The sequence below is a fragment of the Haemorhous mexicanus genome, chromosome 3 (assembly GCF_027477595.1).
Source record: "Haemorhous mexicanus isolate bHaeMex1 chromosome 3, bHaeMex1.pri, whole genome shotgun sequence".
Taxonomy (NCBI): domain Eukaryota; kingdom Metazoa; phylum Chordata; class Aves; order Passeriformes; family Fringillidae; genus Haemorhous; species Haemorhous mexicanus.
In genome coordinates, this window is record NC_082343.1 from 73040998 (window position 1) to 73060244 (window position 19247).

The window sequence follows — 19247 nt, forward strand, 5'->3', positions numbered from 1 at the left end:
AAGATCCACGGACATTAAAGCAGCAACCCTTACACATTTCTTCTTGAGACTGTTTCGGGAATCACAATTTCCCTTCTGCTCAAACTTCCAGGCTTACAATTCCAGGTCTGGAAATCATGGGTTTGCTTACTATAACTATAACCAAAACTATACCTCTAGCTAACCAGCCCAACACCTTTGTCTCAGATCAACACAGAAGGGAAACAGTGCCACTGCTGGAATCCTGGCTCTGCATCATGGCAGCAAGGCCCATGTCTGAAGACATGTGTAGCTGAATCTAATCAACATTTATTACCAAGAAATGGAGATTTACATCACCACCAATCATGCCTTCCATTAAAAGCTTTACTAATAAAAATTTAATATGAACTGGACGAGAAAATGCTATCCTCAATATATATTCCAAGTTCTTATCCAAGACACATGCCAAACAGCTTTGTCCAGTTGAATAAAATCAGTTTCAGCCAGTCCCATCAGTATTCCAGTCTTGTTCTGCAATGGTAGTGAAGATGCAACTGTAAGGAAGGGTGCTTCAAAATCTCTGGCAAATTTTGATTATGTGGCTGGAGCTGCTGCAACACAGGTCCTTTCCACTAAAGAAGCAGCAAGAGAAGGACCAGCCTAACTAATGAAATATTAGGAAATATTAGGAAATATAGACCTCTGAGTTTCTCAAGGCATAACCATATGCTAAAAATGGATGTCAAGGAAACATATCACCAAATGATCTCAGCTTAAATCAGCATATGTGGGCTAGTTGATGAACACTTCAAAAATTGACTTCTCCAAATGTGACTTTTCAAAAAACATCAGGTTCTAATACATAAATACACAAGTTCTCAGGTGGGTATTAACTAAAATAACTCATAATATGACTCAGCTGGGTGCTGAGAGCTGCAGAAGCCTGAGGAGCTGCAGTAGCTGCTTCACCCTGAAATGGGTGAAGACACTGAGAGGACCCACAAAGTGTAGTAAATTCTAATATAAAAGTAGTAAGTTCTAGTCTATGCACAACCAAGGAAAGTGAAGAGCTGGCTGGGGGAACACAAGATCCAGTGATTCTCACTGGCAATTGATGCTCCTAAAATATTTTACTCACCTTTTAGATGCTAATCTTGATCCATCTAAAATATTTTAGATGGATCAAGATTAGCATCTAAAAGGTGAGTAAATTAATGGTTAACTCAAAATTATTTCTCATTAATTCCCCTTAATGCTCTGTCTCCACTTATTTTGCTAAAGCTTTTTATTTAAATGTAACGTATTTGAATAAATTACATTTGTGTCTTGTAGACTTCTCTGCCTCCTTTTATAGGCAACTGTTGTGGTTTTCTGCCAGTCATTTTAGCTGATCTTGTTTTCCAATGCAGTATGCAAAGCAGCCCAAGTTTTGCTTCTGCTCACTGAACTGAGAGCTATGCCTATTGCGAAGTTCAATCAACTTAAAAGTCACTGGTGGAATATACACATGAACTTACATTTAACTCAAAAGATCAAGGTCATTTTCTCCCTTCTCTTTGCTAACCTTTCTAATCAAATACTACGTATTTAACTGGGAGAGGTGCTGACCTATTGATAAAAACTAAAGGAAGCAGAACAATGGGGATTCAACAATACTTAACACTGTGTCTCAGCATGATGAGAACTCTAAGAGCACACTGCTATCAAAGGGTGTTTGATTGAGGGAGCACGTGGTCTTTTCTGAAAGAAAAATATCTGAAGTTCCTTTTGGCCACCAGATAGCAGTACTTCACTTCGTACGGTTCTCAGCTCACAGCATTCCTTGCCTTGTCGAAAAATCCATGTATTGGATCCTGGGCTCTTGCTCAGATATATCTTTTGCAGACTTCATGACAGACTTCAGCTGTTTAAAAAAAAATTGGAATTAGGAATGCAGGTGTTTTATGTGTTCAGGAGGAATCAATATTGCAGTTTTCCTGAATGGGGAAAGTTGGTTGTATCAATCTGTTGGAGTGTTAGGCATTATAATTTCCAATGACAAAAGTTTCAATGAAAATCTTGGGCTTAAAATATTTTTAGCATTTCTCCCTTGCTGACATTTCCTTATTTATATTAGTATTTCAGGAATACTTCAAAAAGGCATTTTTTTGGCCTCCAAACATAAACTTTACAGAATTCTACTATTTCTGTCATTTATAATTTCTGCCAAATGTTTTTAACCCTCGGTATTTTTCTTTATTTTTAAATAGAGGAACAGACTTTACAATATTTTTAGCAAAAAAAAAGAAATCCTCATTTTCACTGAAACTTGTTAAAACACCAGAAGTGCAATACACTGGATGATGATGATGATGATGATGATGATGATAATAATAATAATAATAGTCAGTTGTATCATGCCGTATTGGTTCATGTCACTTTACAAGAACTGTGCATCATCCTCTTTTTTTACTGTTTCAGACCTCAGGCAAGATGCCCAGGTAGAGAGAATGGGAAAGGCCATCTGACTGTTATTCTCTCATTCTCATCTGTCCTGGTGTTGACATTTGTGTCTCAGCTGCTGCTTCAACCTGGAACAGCCAGTTATGATCCCTATGGGATCATGCAACAGCTGTATCACTTCCTTTTCTCCCAAACAAGATGGGAGAGATAATAATGGCAACCATCACTGTCAGATTTACACTAGAATATTCTTTGCTTTAGCTGTTGTAGAGCCCTAACTGGATTCCCTTCATTTTTCATCTCCTCCATGGAATCTGGTGTCAGAATCACGTAAGCCCTGACTTTATTGCTGTGATTTCACATGACTTCTCTCACAGGGAATTTCACTTTTCTGTAGTGTTAGGCTTATCTACTGAATGAAAAGGCGACCTTCCCCCCCTTTGTGAGTCATTTAACTATGACAACCAAAACTAACTGTTGGCAAGAGGAAGTAGTGATAGAAATGTTTTCAGCTTTGTCACTCCTCTGTCATTTGAAGTCCACCACAGTTCTCTTTTTTCTCTCCTTATATCTCCATAATCATGAAAACCCATCTTCTGGCATCCAGCTTTCAGTGGATTCACAACCCCAGTGAATATTCAGAGACATAAGACCATCAATTTGTTGATTGTTCCCATAGTTACTCTATTGACAGACCAGGTCTCTTGTAGTTAAGGGCTGGACTATGACTGTGATCAGAATGAAGGAAATGTTGCTTCCGAAGTACTTCAGACTTAGCATAGCTCTCAAAAGATCTTTTGTCCTGGTATAGAATAAGGATTGATATCTTGGGTGGTACAGCTTACAAAATGCCTCTGTTTCTGGAAAAATAAAATTACCATAGCTTTGTTGGGCATTCTGAAGGAATTAATGAAAGAGTTAGCTTGGAACTAAATATTCTTGTACAACAGAGGTCCCAGCACCTGGTTCTACAGTGAGGTTCTACAGTGCATCTCTTCACATTTCCTGTGCTTTTGGACTGAGTCCTAGCAATGCCCTTGGAAGCTCTTCAGAAGCAGTCCAGCCCCTGAAGATGGCCAATAAGTTATGTAGTGCTGGACTTGGGTATCTCCTCACACTTTGTTCCGAGATAAACACAAATCTATCCAATTTTGAAACCTGTTGATTTGTCTGAGCCAACAGAAAATCTTGCTCTTCTTTTAAATAGAAACAACTGTTTTGTGACAATAGAATCAGCACATGGGTGTCTCTTTTTTGTAGTTTATAAAGTGGACACAGAGTATTTTTGTTCAGTTATCCATATACTGAGACATCTGAAAGGTCGTGTCAGGGCCTCACCAAATCATCTTCAGTCTGCCAAGGGGGGAGGTACAATACAAGTACAGCATTTACTGTGCCAGAAGGTGGAACCTCACCTACACAGAGACTACAGTTGGAAGAACTTTCTGTTCCGCTTGTTACATAGGTTTCTTTAAAGAATAATGGTAATAATAAAATATTTAGATCCAAAAAGTGCTTGAAATTGCGACCTGTGGTCTGAAGCCTGAGCAGTGATGGTGAGGCAGCTTCGAACAAGATGGGATCTTAACTCCCCAGCTTTTTTTCCACTGCTCCAGCCATTTAAAAATATTTACAGCTGCTTTTACCTTTCCTTCTTTCACTCATGATTTATTTTTTTTTACTAATGGAAAAAGATTATGTTTTTATAAACATAAGCGTTTTTCTGGAGTAACTGGAGCTCAAGCGCCACAGCCCTGTGCCAGTCCCTCCATACCAGAACACGACGCCGGCACTAGAGAGGGGCCAGCGCCTGTAAGAACCCAGGGGAGCAAGCAGAGCTCCGGGTCAGTCGGAGAGGGGCCGGCAGGACCCGAGCGCGCCCCGGTCCCGCGGGACAGCCCGGGCAGGGGCAGCGGAGCCCTCAGCGCCGCGGGAAGAGAGGGCGGCAGCGACTTGCGGGGCCCCGGCGGGCGCGGAGGGCGGGAGCAGAGGTGTGGGGAGGAGGAGGGAAGGCGGCAGCGGGGCGTCACGGCAGCCCGCGCCGCTATAAAAGGACCGGGCGCTGCGGAGGGGCGCATCCCTCTCGCTCGCAGCCACAGAGGCAGGAGCAGCACCAGCATCGCGGCGGGACAGCATCAGATGGGCATGGGGACGGCGCTGGCGGCGCGACTCGCCCTGGGGCTCCTGCTCCTTGCCCTCCTCGTTCCCACGCAGGTGAGCCCCGGAGCGGCTGGGCGCTTTCCCTCCGCCGGCCCCAGGGCGAGACGCGGGAACGGCCGCGCCGAGACCCTCCCGGCCGCCTCGGCAGCGGCGGAGGGGCGGGTTTCTCCCGAGAGGAGCTCCCTGTCTTGTAAGCCATGCCGGAGCCCGCCGCGGCGCCCCGCGGACCGTGGGTGGCGGGCGGCTCCTCCGCCCCGGGGCGACGGCGGCGGGAGAGAGGAGCGAGCCCGGGCAGCCCCGGCGGCGGACGGGGCGGGGATGGGCGCGGACGGGCGGCGGGGCGAGCCCGGAGCCCTGGGACGGCGGTGGCGGTGCCGTGGATTACCTCGGTCAAATCAAAAAAGATCGAGTTGGAGTTGGCCGCCTTTTTTGTTTCCCGTGGGATCCTCGAGGGAAAGCCGCGGAACAGCGGCGTGAGCGGCAGCTGAGCGTTCATTCCCCCGCTGATCAGAGGGAGAACGATCCCTCCCAGACCGGGAGAGCTCCGGGAAGGCACGAGTTTTGCAGCGGGACCCGGGTCTGGTGCTCCCCACACCCGAAGCTGCGGGGCTTCGGGGCTGCTCCTGGGCTCGGCTCTGGGCAGGAGTGGGAGGTTTAGGGGCTGGAAGCTGGCCGAGCCTTGCCCTTGGCGCAAAGGTAATGGATGCAGGTGCGATCCGCTTCTCTTTGAGCGGCCAACACGAGCGGGGCTCGCAGGTTTCGTATCGGTGTGGCGTTCCTAGAGACCACCTCTTCAAAAAGGTGAATAGCACCGCATCAGAAAAATGAACAGCTACGGCATTGCTGGATCGTGTTCCCTCCTCCTCTCCTCTTTGTTTGCAAGGAAGGGCATTATCCCTTCTCCTTTGTGCTCAGTGGAGTCTTTCCCTTGGCAGTGATTGAGAGAAGGATCAGACCCTTTGGGTTACCGGTATTTATCACATTTATCATATTCACGCTGAGAAAACCTTTGGGGTCCCATCTACTGTGATGCTGGGGAACTTGGACATAAGCCCATTCGCTTCCACCAAAAAAAAAAAAAAAAAAAAAAAAAAAAAAAAAAAAAAAATTGAGCAACTAGTTTTTTTGTTTAAACCAAGAAAACTTAAAATATACATAACCAAGAGTGGAATGATGGTGGAGTCTTTGTATGAAGACTCAAAAAATTCCAGGGCAGGCTGGGACTTGCCTTGTAGGTTATTAACTCAGCAATTCACTATTGATCACTTTCAGACCGGCTTCAACAGAAACTTCAACACAGCGATTTTTATCCTGCAGTCCTAAATTGCTTCCAGCACGGTGGTGATTGCCAGAAATACTAAATACCAGAAGCTTTACACCATTCTTACGTTTTTCTATTGTATGCTTTTTAAAGTAGGAAATATCAAAAGAAACTGCTTATGCAATTTTCTAATTAATTTAATGTAGACTTCATTGCTTCAGTATTGAGGGATTGATTTTTTTTTTTTTTTTCCCTGCTAATCTAATTTCTCAGCAGCACTAGAAACATGAGAAAATAAGGACACCTTTTGTGGACAGAATTACTTATTATTCTAACTAACCTCTTTTTTTAAAAAAATATGGTTTTACTTGAATTAAGTCTAAGAGCTTACCAGAATGCTCTGGTAGAGTACAAGTTTGCTGCCATGGGGTTGAAGCCAAGCTTTCTGTGTTAGACTCATTTTTGGGGATGAGATAATGTGATTCTTGCTCTTGTTTTTCATCCTTGTGTTTCACATGCTGTTTTTCACAGGAATAAACATACTTTAGGTTATCTTTGAAAATTTTCCTGTGCATATATAGGAAATAACTTGATATTGAGGTTGCATGGAGTGCAAGTTTTTGTTCTGTCCCTGTAATGCAGAGTTATGAGGGGGAAAGGGTATTTTTTATTTTGCTTTCTGTCAGCATTTTTAAAATTTGCTAATATATGGTCTTTTCACTGCACTTCTTCTTTTTTGTGTGTCTTCTAGAATGCCAGTAGGTTGTGATTTAATCAGTATGGTTTCATTGTTCTAACTTCTGCAGTTCAGTGCTACCACAGCAAGATAAGAGAGGCTGAAATATTAAATCCACTCACATTAAGCCCCACCGTTGCTTCAAAGGAAGCTGCAGACTAGCCCCAGAAACAGTATCAATAGATTCTTGACCATTGTTTCCTCATATTTTTGCTTGTGGCTTAGCCTGCAAACACAGACTGCAATTCACACAGTTGTTTGAAAGTCTTTCTTAATCTAAGATCTGCCTCTACATAGCACTACATTTGTACTTTTTTTTTTTTTTTTTTGGTGAGGGTTTTTGAAACCTGTGACTTTTAATTTAGGGAAGGACTAAAGGATTTCCATAAAGTAATAGTTATGTAAATACATTTAGAAAAATATTAGATTTATTTCTTTAACAAATCCCACACGTGCAATTCAGAATGTCTTTGTCCTTAAGTGCACAAAGAAAGGTGTGAGCATTTGTATGTATCATTTGAGTGCTGTGTCTGAGGGGGGCTACACAGTGTTCCCAGCTACTAATATGTATTCTGACTTTTAAAAAGAGACAATATAACCCTTTTTGTTACTTCCCCTCCTTTCCACATTCTAGATCTACTGTGGTTCCAATGGAACAAGTCCAACACCTTCAAACAATTCTTCAGCAAGTTCCACTTCTCTGTCAGCTGTCACAAATTCAGTGAACAATACCACCACTCACGGACATGGAAATTCTCTTCACTCAACCACAAGTCTTTTTGTCATTCTCTCCGTTTCTCTTCTGTATTTTTGCTGTTAAGAGACTCTGGCACGGAAATGGCTACCACTCCCCACCCCGTTTCCTGAACCGCCCGAGATGGCTAGATCTCCAACCCAGCATGAGAAGAAATCAATCCAAACTCCACATCAAACCAGCTTGGTTCCACTCCATACTCAAATTAGTACCAGTCTGACCTAGAGAAACACTCAGTATTCTGACTTTCAAAGCTGACCGGTGTGAAAAGATCAGCTTCTGCAAGGAGGTAAAATTATGAGCTCTTTCATCAAATGAGTTGGAATCTGAAAAACAAGATGGAAGCAAAAAGAGACAGTACTGAGAACCCAAATTTAAAGCTGAGAAGAAGTACAGTATCTTATAATAAGGATGGATAATAACACTCCATGAAGAAAAAAGGCTAGAGAGTTTATCTACCATTTAGAATAAGGACTTGGAGAGTTTTTATTTTTTAGGTTCAAAAACATCAACAGGCCCATAGAATCCCTAGAAAACCTCAAATAATTCTGTTTCTTGCACAGCCTGTATGGTTATAACTTATGGGTATTAGGATGTATGAAAAAGAAACAACATCAGTGAAAAGGGTTTCTTCTAGATTTCATTTGTATTAAATTGTTACAAGGCTAAAATAGAATAACAAATTTTTTTGCAAGAATCCTCTTATTTAACCCCTGATTCCTAACCAATGGTTAGCCAGGCTGGGCTAGTTTTGAAATAGGTAAAACCCCAGCAGTTTTCATAAGAGTGGAATTATTTATGGTGGGAATTTGAATTTGACATTTTATTTAAATTGTTTGTATATTAAACCATATGTGCCAGAGAAAGGAGGTGTGGAAACATTAGAAAAAGTACCAGGAGCTTTTTGTAAATGAAATTCAGAAAGAACAAACAAACAAGTCAATGGATGTGTGTCTCCTATTTCCTTTATTTCTCCTCCCAGGTTGTATAAGTTTTTGCTCCTGGAACTTTCCTTAATTATGAAGGATTTATGAAATCTTATGAGTAATGTTATAGTATTGCTTTTTTTTTCCTTTTTTTTTTTGGCACAAGGTGAATAACTTACTGTTTTTTGAAGAGTTTTAATTGTGATAGTCTACTTTAAACCTGGGCTAATATTTGTGGTGGGGAGAAGGAATGGGGAGAGGAGAGCAAACCGCCAAAAAAAAAAAAAAATTAAATGAACAGGTGTTTGGAATATGAAGACTGGAGTCTTAATTTAATCACTGAATTTAAAAATTACCTTTGTAAATACTACTTTTTAAAAATTTTTCTGAATCAAAATTGCTACACTTGCACAGATTGTTTCTGTATCATCCAACACTTTAGAAAATACTATCTGGTACTTGATCTTAGCAAGCTTTGTTGAGGAGGTTCAACTACCTTGATGATGATACCTTGTCAGAAAAAAATTAACTCTGTTGATATGATCACCTGTGAATGTACATGATCATACCACTGTCTGTAGATATTTATCTCAGTATAAGATCATGTCAAACATGAGTGGCTCTCTAATTTTTTAATACACATCTGTCTTTCAGTTATATTACCACCAATTCACAGTACCATATATTAGAAGCAAGCTAACACAAATTCATGTCAGTGAGCGTACATGGACATTTCCTTATGCTTATCATTTGTATCCAGTAAAGTGTTAATGATTGTATTTTGTGTTTGTGTAATAATGCTTTGATTTATTAGCTACTGATTTTCATTGAAAAAAACCTGTAAATAAAACAGTGGGCAGGCAATGCATTCTAGATGCACTTCCAGACACTTCTACAAAAACTTGTACCTTGCCTGTGTTAAGTGAATGAACTGTTAAGCAAGATGGTGTATGTGATTAAAAACCTCAAGGTCTAGAAATGCTGAAGTGTAATTAGTTTTATTTCTCTGGAAGGTTCTGTGCCGCTGGGAGTCTGGATTTTGCTCTGAAACTAGGGAGTGAGATTTGGTTAGCATCTCTAGTAACTATAGTAAGTTTTCCATGCTTATTACAGACTCTTCCCTTTCAAAGCACAACTATTTCATGTTAGACAACAGTGCTTAGACAGAGTTGTCTTTATTTCTTTTGGTGGCAATGAGCAGTTTTCCTTATGATGGCTAAAGCTCTTTCTCAGCTACTGGGTATCAAGCAATGTGAATTAACTGCTTAAGGTTTCTGCCTCCCACAGACTACACTAACACAGTAGGTATATCCCAATAATGCAACCTGAACCATGCTTGATGAAGGACAGAGACTGGAAGAGGTAGGAATTTGTGCAAAAAATAGCTTTAAAGCAAAAATTAACCAGATTAGCATTCAGTAACAAATAGTTGCAGTTCCTGACATTCCAAAACCGTGTCTGTGTTGTTTTCCAGGTATGTTCCTTTCTAATACCCCTTAAAGGCCCAGGGTCGTTCTCTGGGTTATCTTCACTCCCTACTTGTGGAGAAACACATTCACAAGTGCCTGAGCACTTAGGCATGCTTAGGCTGCATTTGTCAGTGGGAAAGAGGCCCCTGGAGAGGCCTCCCAAGGCTGTGGAGGGAATGCAGCGTGGCAAGCCTTTGCTTCTGTTCCTTTGCTTTTCCAGTAGGCTGAGCAAACCAAGGAGCAGGATAAGTTTATCAAAGCTGGCTGTTTAACTAAATCTTGGAACGTGCAGGGAGTATCAAAGCACGTTGTTCCTTTGTTTAGCTTTTCTCCAAATGCTCCAGGAGAAAGCAGGAAGATAAACCAACCAACCCGTCTGTGCACATTTTTTAAAAACATTAAACTAAAAATAACCTCTCTCCAAAGACAGGCAGACAAGGAAAAAAGGCTGCAACAATGGGTCTTAATTCTGTGGTATGTCAGTACAATAAAAGAAGCAGAGGAATGTGTTGGAAGTTTTTGTGAAATATTCAGACATAAATGGGATGCTTGGCTGAATTGGTGCCACGCTTTTTTAAAATGTTAATTTGGTTTTTTTTTTAAATTTGAGAAATCGAGCCAGATTGCTCTTTTTTAGCATATAAGCTATTTAAATTCTCTTGAGTTTGAGAGTTTTCACCAGACCAGATGAGTGATTTAGAAAAATGATCTGGTAACCTTTGTTCTGTTCCATTCCATCACAGGACAATGGAATCAGTGATGAAGAAATCCACCCAGGGAAGGAGGATGTGATGGATGCATTTAACAGAGCGGGGAGGGCGGGAGGGGAGAGAGCACAACGGAGCCCACACACTTCACAACTCCTTAATTTTTTGAAATGACACCTACAATATCTAGAGCCAGCTCTTACCTATGCCTCTCACTTTCAGGGATCTGTCCAGCTGAAGTGTGTCTGGGTAGTGTATATTGCAATGACTCTGGAACAATACTGCTCTGTCTGATGCATGGCGCTGCTTTCGTTGCAAACACATGCTAGCCACACAAGTCCTGAGTAAAGCATAGTGTTATTATTTGAATGGAAATACCTAAAATGAGCACTTACAGTTTGTGTGCAGCTTACTATTCCTTCCTTCTCAACATCATACTCTGAATAGCCCTTAAATTTTTCCAAATTGCAGTTTTCAGCTAGTTTAGAAATCCACAGGGACTTTGAATGAACAACTTCCATTCAGCAAAAATCTCTACAAGGTGAAGTATTTTGGGCCAGATCCAACACCACTGCCGGTGGCCTCCTTGTTTTCAGCAGGATACAGCCCTGTCCCCTGAGCCTTTCTCCACACCAGAGCAGCGTACAGGCAATGCTGTGTTGTACCAAGGGTAGTCCCCCTTTGTCCACATGGGGATGGGACGTTGTTAATGTCTCAATACATGAACTCAGGGTTATTTTGACAAGCCATTCCCAACTCTTAGCCAAATCTATCAATTAGGGTTTGTCTGTACAATGCAAATACTCTCGAGCTGGCTGGAGACTGCGGCCTGCTCTCTAATGTTATTAGCACATTGTTTAATATGGAGTAATTTCTCCCCAGAGTCATTCTTATGCAGCCTGTTTGCCTCTGGAAGGGCTCATGGGAACAAACACTTGCAGGGTTGGGCTCTTTGTCACACATCTTTCCAAGTCAGCATTTCCCTGGACTCGGGTTACACCAGGCTCTGCAGTGAGCTCACAATAACACCTTGTATCTGAAATTGAGGATGGATGCGAATGCGCTCGTATTAGAGGCAGTTCAGAGTGATTTGCATTTTGTGTGCATTCAGGCTTATAGAGATTTGATTTCCCATACATGACTGAAATGATTTAGGTAGCAGACTTTATCACCCAGCATCTTTATTGTAATGGATACAGTTGGGAACGTTTCTTGTTTTTGCATTAAAGATAACTTTGAAACAGGAGCTGTCAGCTCTGCCTCGTAGCAGCACAAAGCTCTTCATTCTAGAACACACATTATGTTTGATGCACTGTAGAGGTCTGCTGAGCCCCGACAGATGAAGGGGCTATTTCAAATCCATCAGTTTATCTACAGCAGCTTGAAGAGCAGCGCTAAGCTTTCTGCAATACGTGCTTTGAGATGTGGTCTTTTCATCATTATGCAGTAGCCTCAGGAAAGACACTTGATCCTTACTTTGGTTATCAGCCTTCAGTTTTCCAAGTGAAACCCTCAGCATCCTGCTCATGAATGCATAATTGCTCTGGTTTAGACTTCATCAAAATGTCCAGAATGAATGACCTGGAGCTGAAGAAAAAACCTGATAGATTCTTTACTGCCCAATCAAAATCCTAAACTAACAGAATCTCATCTGTGAAGGGTCGTTCAATTCTTTCTTAAATCCAGCAATACTCCCTGCAATGTATGTGCTACAAATACATGAATAAAACATTCTCAGGCTTTTCAGAAGTGAAACGAGACTCTTTCTTTTATGCTTTCAGCTTAGCAGGAGCTATGCTTTAACAACTGATGGGTCTACAGTATAAAATTTGAGCACACAGCAGAATTAAATCGTGGTAGCTTGGTTTTGCTGCATAAACTGAATGATCACATTCCACCAAAATCTCTCTTGAATGACCTAGCGTGAAAAGTATTCTTTACGTAGCACAAATTATTAAAGGAAGCAACGCCTCTGTAAAGCAATTGTTCTGTTTCCCGCTTTTCATCCACTCTCACTGGAAGCACAGCGTGGACTTTTTCAGATCGCTCAGTGTGCATAAGCTGGACCTAAAGTCTGTATTCATCATGCTGAAATATGTACACTTCATGTGACAAAATCTGTATATTTTCTTTACTGGGCTGTATAAAATGCAGATGGTTTTTCAGGAGCAAGGCTGAACCTTGAGTTCAGAGGGATATATACACCTGAGTACAAGACCAAATGCGTTTTGTGTGATGGCTTGGACTAGTAGGATTCAAAACTGAGCACATACAGCTCATGATAGCAATTAAAACCATCATAACAAGAATTAAAAAAAAATTAAAACGGGTAGAAATTGTGTTGTAAGAACCTCCCTTATTTTAGGAAGCAGGAAGGATTTCCTCTGAAAGCAGATTACCTGGTAGCTGTTCAGTTACAAAGACAGTCTGAAGCATGTTAGTGGAATGAAAATGGACTTCAGTGAATCACAAAACGTGATATAGAATATAGATTTGATGGAATCTTTGCTCAAACATGGCAGTTTCAGTGTTTTAGTATGAAGAAGTTTTTGAACAATGAGGAAGAAAAGTCCTTTGGCAGGGCTGTGTGAGTAATACAAAGAAGAAGGCACCATTATTCTGAGACATAACAATGACATTTGCTGTCATGTATCTGCGATCTACATTTTTTAAAATATATTTTCTAAAACTTGCTGGCATTTTGTGCCTTTTTATGTTTCCAACAGTATCTTCAACTTAATTGTTTAAGGCTGTTGTCACTACTCTGATTTTGTTGTCTTTCCTGTTTCAGTAAATGAACACAAAATTACATGCAACACAGCAATTTTTTCTCATTGGAAGTAGTCTCCATTCCAAAATTCTTGGGCTTCTGTAAGGTGTGCCCTCTTGCAAAGTATGCTTCAGGTTGGCTCACTAAATGAGCCAACCTGAAGTATACTGGGATGACAGACTGGATATTTTCTTCCCTGCTAATTTGTGCTTTTACTGAAATTAAAATATCAAAAGAGCATACAGCTATTTTCAGAACACAAACTCCACAGTAATTCAGCCCTGTTCATCTGGCACTGACCTGAGGCCTCTGACACAGTTTTACTGTAAGCAAAAGCACATTGCCAGCATGGTGGAGGAACAGGATGAGAGAGGTAAAGCAGCCACACATACTCCTGTGACCTTACTGAAATGTCAGCTTTGATCCCAAAATGTGTGATCCATTCCACTAGGGGTTTGGTGGATTTTGCTAGACAGCTGATGGGGGTCTGTGACTTCAATTAGTATTTCAATGTGTTTACATTTAGTGGGTCTGTTCTTACTCAGCAGTGCAGGCTTACATTGTTCAACTTCTGCTTCATTCTTTTTTCTTTCCCTCCAGTCTGATATGAAGTGTTCCTCAGAGCAGAGGCAGACTGTGCTGAGAGCTTGCAAAACTCCTGGTAGGCATTAGCCATTTCTCAGCAGGTTTTACACCATTTTCTGTAATTAAAGCCCAGGTCTTCAAAGGTAATTTGGTGCCTGACTTGAATTCCTGATAAGATCAGTGTCCTTGTGGGCTGTAGTTTGATGGCCTTCTGTGTAAAATCTGTGCATAATGCTGAAAGCTCTTATGGACCACATGGGATCCCTCCTTATTTTTCTCTTCTGTTTTGTGTGCCTGCTTCTTTTGCTTCCTGTCCTCTAGAACCTCTGATTGTTATGGCAGAAGGAGTGTCTAAATATCTCCACCAAGGAGGTGTCTTTCACCTCTGCTACAGCTGATGGGGGGAATTTCACCAGGCCAGAGCTGCCTGGGCTCCACAGTCTGCCCACACTCCTGTCCCACACGGGGACCAGCATCCTTCCAGAGCAGCCACACTCCTTGGTGCTTCAAGGGACAGCTCAGGGCCCCAGTCAAGCCCCAGTTTTGGAATGGAGCCAACCATTGCACTAAAGACCAGAATGGGTCTATAAACCCTGTGATGGATTTATATCGATCTCTGACAAGGACAAAGGAGCAGCTGAGTGAAAGGCTGATGAACTGACAAATGGGAAATTGGATCCTTTTCCAGATGGACCCTTCAAATTTGATTTCGGGTGGCACTGAAGTAACGTATTTACTCTTACTTATGAGCTGAATATAGCTATTATAGTTAATATATATGTGATATATCCATATTAATATATTTTATATAGCTAGTATAGAGAATTACAGCTAATAGGTTAGAGCTAACTGACTTTTAAGATGGTTTCAGCCCTGAAGAGCTTGCAGTCTTGCTGGATTTGTTCCATCTGGGGAAAGGAGGAAAAAAATGTGTTTAATTGCTGTCCTGCGTGTGACAGGGTAGGATGTCAGGGAGACTGGGAAGAAGGCAGGGGTTGGATTTGCTGGGGAAAAGGACTCTGAAAAAAATAAAGAAATTTCTGGAAAATGCTTAAGCAAACACTTCAAAAGAAATCTTACAAGCTCCAAATAAGAAGTGCTGTGTCCAGTTTGGGACACAGCAATTAGCAGATATCAACTGGTAAAATTTGGAGTAGAGCAACGGAAATCGCAACAGCTGTAGATGGGGAAAAAAGTAGAAAGAGTAGAGCATATTTAGCTACAAAAAGAAAAGTAGGAAGCACATTGAAACCTGCAGGTAAAAAACAGTTTCTGGGACAGAGGGACAGAGCCTGTCCTTCCTGTGTGCTGTCAAGATAACAAGTCACGTTCGTAGGCATTGACCAAGGTTGCTGGGGAAGGTTGAGGATGTTTCTGAAAGCAGGTTAGATAAACACCATTTCCAAATAATTCAGATCTAGCTGATCATACCTTTGGGCAAGAGGAAGGCTGGAGGGCCTCTCACAGCCCTTCTTTCCTGTCTGGTTCCAAGATAATAGTGTTGATGCAAGGATTTGGGGCATCTGGGGAAGCAAGGTGGCCTCGTTATGTAGGACTGGCAGGGTTGTTATAAGGACAAGGGTAAATAAGGAAAGACAGACAGCTTGTGTGGATGAAAGATAATTTTACTGATGCTGCATGGTGGGATAAGGAATTCTATCAAATCACTATTTCACTGCTTTTGGAGTTAACTTGATTGCCCCTTAGTGAAGAACCTCACGAACACTGAAGCCAAGGGAATCCTGGCGTCTGGCAGACACTTTCTGAGTCTTTAGAAAGGCTCACTGCCTCTCACATGGGATGAGTGTATGTTGTTTCCAATCTCTTAATTAAGGCTTTCAGAGGATGCTTTTCTTTTCCTTAACCCCCTTATTTTCACGGGATGAGCAGGAATTTAATTCTGCTTATGGCTTTGACCACCCTGTTAAAATGTGTTGACATGGGTCAGCGGCTTCCAACACTTGAATTAAGGATATGTGAAGATGCAGATGCACCTAGTGGTCATGTAAGCCTAAAGTCAGTTAGACAGGCTAGAAATTATGTGAGCTTTAAATAATAAAAAAAGTTATCCTTCCTTTGATGGCATGAGTGAGACAGTAAGGAAGTTCAAAGAAGTTGTTTCATAATCTTTTTTCCTTGAAATATGCTCCTGTATGTGGCAACACTTAAATCAAATGGTGATAAGGCATTTGTCAAATAGCTCAAATTTACTCTGCTTGAAATTGAAAGAGGAGTTACTGAAATTTTAGTAAGTACACAGGAAACCTGAAGCTCATAATATACTATGAAAGGTTTGTTTGTTTTGTCTAATTTACATCTTTCAACCTTTCATTTTCTGTAGAAGGAGGTAGAATATGAATTGCTTTTTTTAACGCAGCAAAGATTCTCTAAAGGTTACTATAGTCTCTGTAGTCCATTCAGCACATTCAGAATGCAAATTAGTTCCACATCAGAGTCTTTTTGTGAGGCTTTTCATTACAGGGGGACATGTAAAGCACTCGAATTCCTTTTTTAATTTCAGATAAAGGTGGATCAAAAAGTGGATGGATCTCTTTATTTGTATTTTTAAGAGTCTTTTTAATACTTTTTCCTATCAAACATGAAAAGGAAAATAGTTGCATTTCGAGGCATATGGGGACCCCTTTGAAGCACCGAGCAAAGGAATGCTTAATACTTTGAAACTATGTATTATTGAAACTATCAATTACTTTAACATTTTTCAAAGCAAAACAGGATCCTCACCAGACCAGCTTCGTGTCTCGTTTTTCTTGTTCTGAGAGATTGTCTATCTGTATTGTAATGAGAAGATGGTCAGATTAGCTTAATGTTTAGCACTTCTTACTTTTCATCTTCAAAATGGTTTGTGAACATCAAGCAGGCATATCAACTTGAGTTTCTCTAGAAAACACTTGTGTTGAATAGATCATGAACAGATCATGACTTTTTGAAAAATCTTGTGGCACTTGTTAAATCCTAGTGGTAATTTTAAAACCTTCCAAAAATAAATGGGGCAAAATAATGTTTTAAGTTTTTAGGTTTTGTTTTTTGGGGTTTTTCTCCAAACTAAAATAACACCTGTTGGATTTCCAGTGGTAAATAACATTGCTGGAGATTTTGTATTACTGAGGCCTGGCTTTGTAATTTTGACTCAGGTTTTTGTTGAAGTCAAAGATTGCAGCACTGAGGTCTGTTTGAAGCAATTGTTTTATTATTTGCAACGTGTAGGGGTTGATTAGATTTTGTGACTCCTCCTATTCATCTTGTTCTTGCTTACATTTTACTATCACTTTTAGACTGCATCGACAGAGATGAAAAGTCTACCTAGAATATGTGCTGGGTCCTGACAAGAAAGGCAGGGAAGATACCATAAAAACCTGGTATCATAAAGGCTTATTGTGAAAAAACTCTGTTTGGGGGGGTGGCTTTTGTTCTCTAAAAAGCTTTGATTTTTCAGGCAATATGTAAAGACTGTAGTGCTAGAAAAGGTGATGGAGAGAAGAAATGGACCAGTTAATTGTTCAGTTCTGAAATCTGGAGCTGCTGGATGCAAGTCTTGACTCATGCCATGTGCAATGGTTAAAAAAAATGAAAACCTCTTTGTCTTGCAGGAAGAAATAATTTGGAAAAGTCCCGGAAGATTTCTAAGGAGGAGCGACAGCGCTGCACATCTTTATATTGTTGAACATTCAATATATTTATGTAAGGAAAAATGTGATGACATAATGAAGAATATAAATGGAATATAAAATTCTCTGACTTTATGGTATTTGGTTTATATGACCTTTCTTATTTTCTTTTTATTTTCCTTTAGAAACAACCGCCTTTTGCTTTTTCATCCATTTTTTTAGCTACTTCTTTATTTTAAATATTGATGATTTTTTTTTTTTCCTCTGGTGATGTTCAGTGACATAATCAATGGCTGGTCTTGACTCTATTCAAGTTAGCCATAATCCTCCTCCCATCCAGCCTTAAATTGTGCATATACTTCAATGGCCTAGAAACTGAAATCATATTTTAAAGTCTTGTTCCCCTTCCTTTTTTCTCCCTTCCCTGGATTTTTTCTCCTCTGGGAGAAACTCTTACTGTTTTAATAATTGTGTAGAATTCATCCCTTTTAAAGATTTCTGTAAAAATTCTATTATCTTCCTCTGTTTTAAAATCATAAATGGATAATGCTGATGTTTAAATATTCTGAAGATCTTGAATCATTAAAAAGGCTCTGTAATTACATTTATTATTAATGATTTTCATTAGTAAATTATTTGAGTTTACGTTGCTCCTTTCATCCTAAAGACTTATGGTGTTATATAGTAAAACATTCATTACAGCTTAAGACATCCCTGGAAGACAAATGAGTCCTCAGGCTTGTCTAAATGTGTGCAAGAGGAGCTGTAAGTGAAGGCTGCTCACAAGGCAGGAGCTGTGGGCCAAGTCAGAAGACAGAGTAATTCCAACGTGGTGTGACTTCTTTTCCCCCCTGTACGTTCCAACCATGTGAATTTTTTTTTTGGTGCAATTTTGAAAGAGCTTTATCTATATCTCCCTGTGTCACAAGCATTGCCCAGGGGAGAATGAGACATCTGGAGAACAAGAAAAGTGAGGATTTCTCTGGTCAGACCCTGAGCAGCTGCTCCTGGGGTCACAGAGGCTTGTGCTTACATGGGGCAGAGCTCTGGGGCTCCTTTTGCTCTGCTCCTTGAGGAACAGCTGCCAGAAGCTGAGACAGCTCCTCTTGAACATGCCCCTGAGTTTCCTTCTGAGGTTAAGCCCATGATCTATCCCTGCTTTGGCAGCACTCTCTGACACCCTTGAATAGAGCAACACACACTGTGGTGTTCTATCAGATACCTCTAACCTGTGCCTGGAAAAGTGAGACAGAAAGGACGTCACCAGAACTAACTGTGACATCTACCCTGAATGTGCAATTTCTTCTTTTAATAACAGAGAGCAAAGATGTTTACAAGATGTTGCTTGGTGCTTTTTACCCACCTTGGCACTGGAACACTGAATAGCTTCCAATAAATCACTGTTTTGCTGGAGCTAGAGGAAAAATCAACATCTACTCTTCTGCAGAAGTCAAATGCCTGAGCTGTTTGTCATGAGTGGCTTCTGCTAATGGCATGATATTTTATCTTACAAATAACCTGAAGCTTGCATTGATCCTTGGGAGTATGAGGGAAGGCCAAGTTACCCATCAGATATTGCACCTCACTAATGGACAGGTTAAGCTTCTGTTCACAGTATTTCCTTGCAGTGCAGAGACTTTTTCTGGCCTTTTTTGGGGGGGGGGGGGGGGGGGGGATGTGCAGGAGGAGGGTGGTGGTGAGTGATATCCTGGATGACACCAAGAAATCAGGCACTGACACCTGAATCAAGGACATAATAGTCTTCATTTGGTGCAGTTGTTTTTGCACCTTCTAAACAGGAACCTTGTGGGTGTGGATTTTTGTCTTGTTTTTTAAAATCCATCATGTTA

At 40.9% G+C, this 19247-nt stretch overlaps 1 protein-coding gene across 1 annotated transcript; it reads left to right on the forward strand.

The window, feature by feature from the left end:
- The first annotated feature begins 4453 nt into the window (after positions 1-4453).
- Positions 4454-9219, forward strand: CD24 (CD24 molecule). Its single transcript, XM_059842347.1, has 2 exons — positions 4454-4617; positions 7195-9219. Exons 1-2 carry the CDS (start codon positions 4543-4545, stop codon positions 7378-7380), a joined length of 261 nt encoding a protein of 86 aa, XP_059698330.1. The 5' UTR covers positions 4454-4542; the 3' UTR covers positions 7381-9219.
- Positions 9220-19247: the final 10028 nt, after the last annotated feature.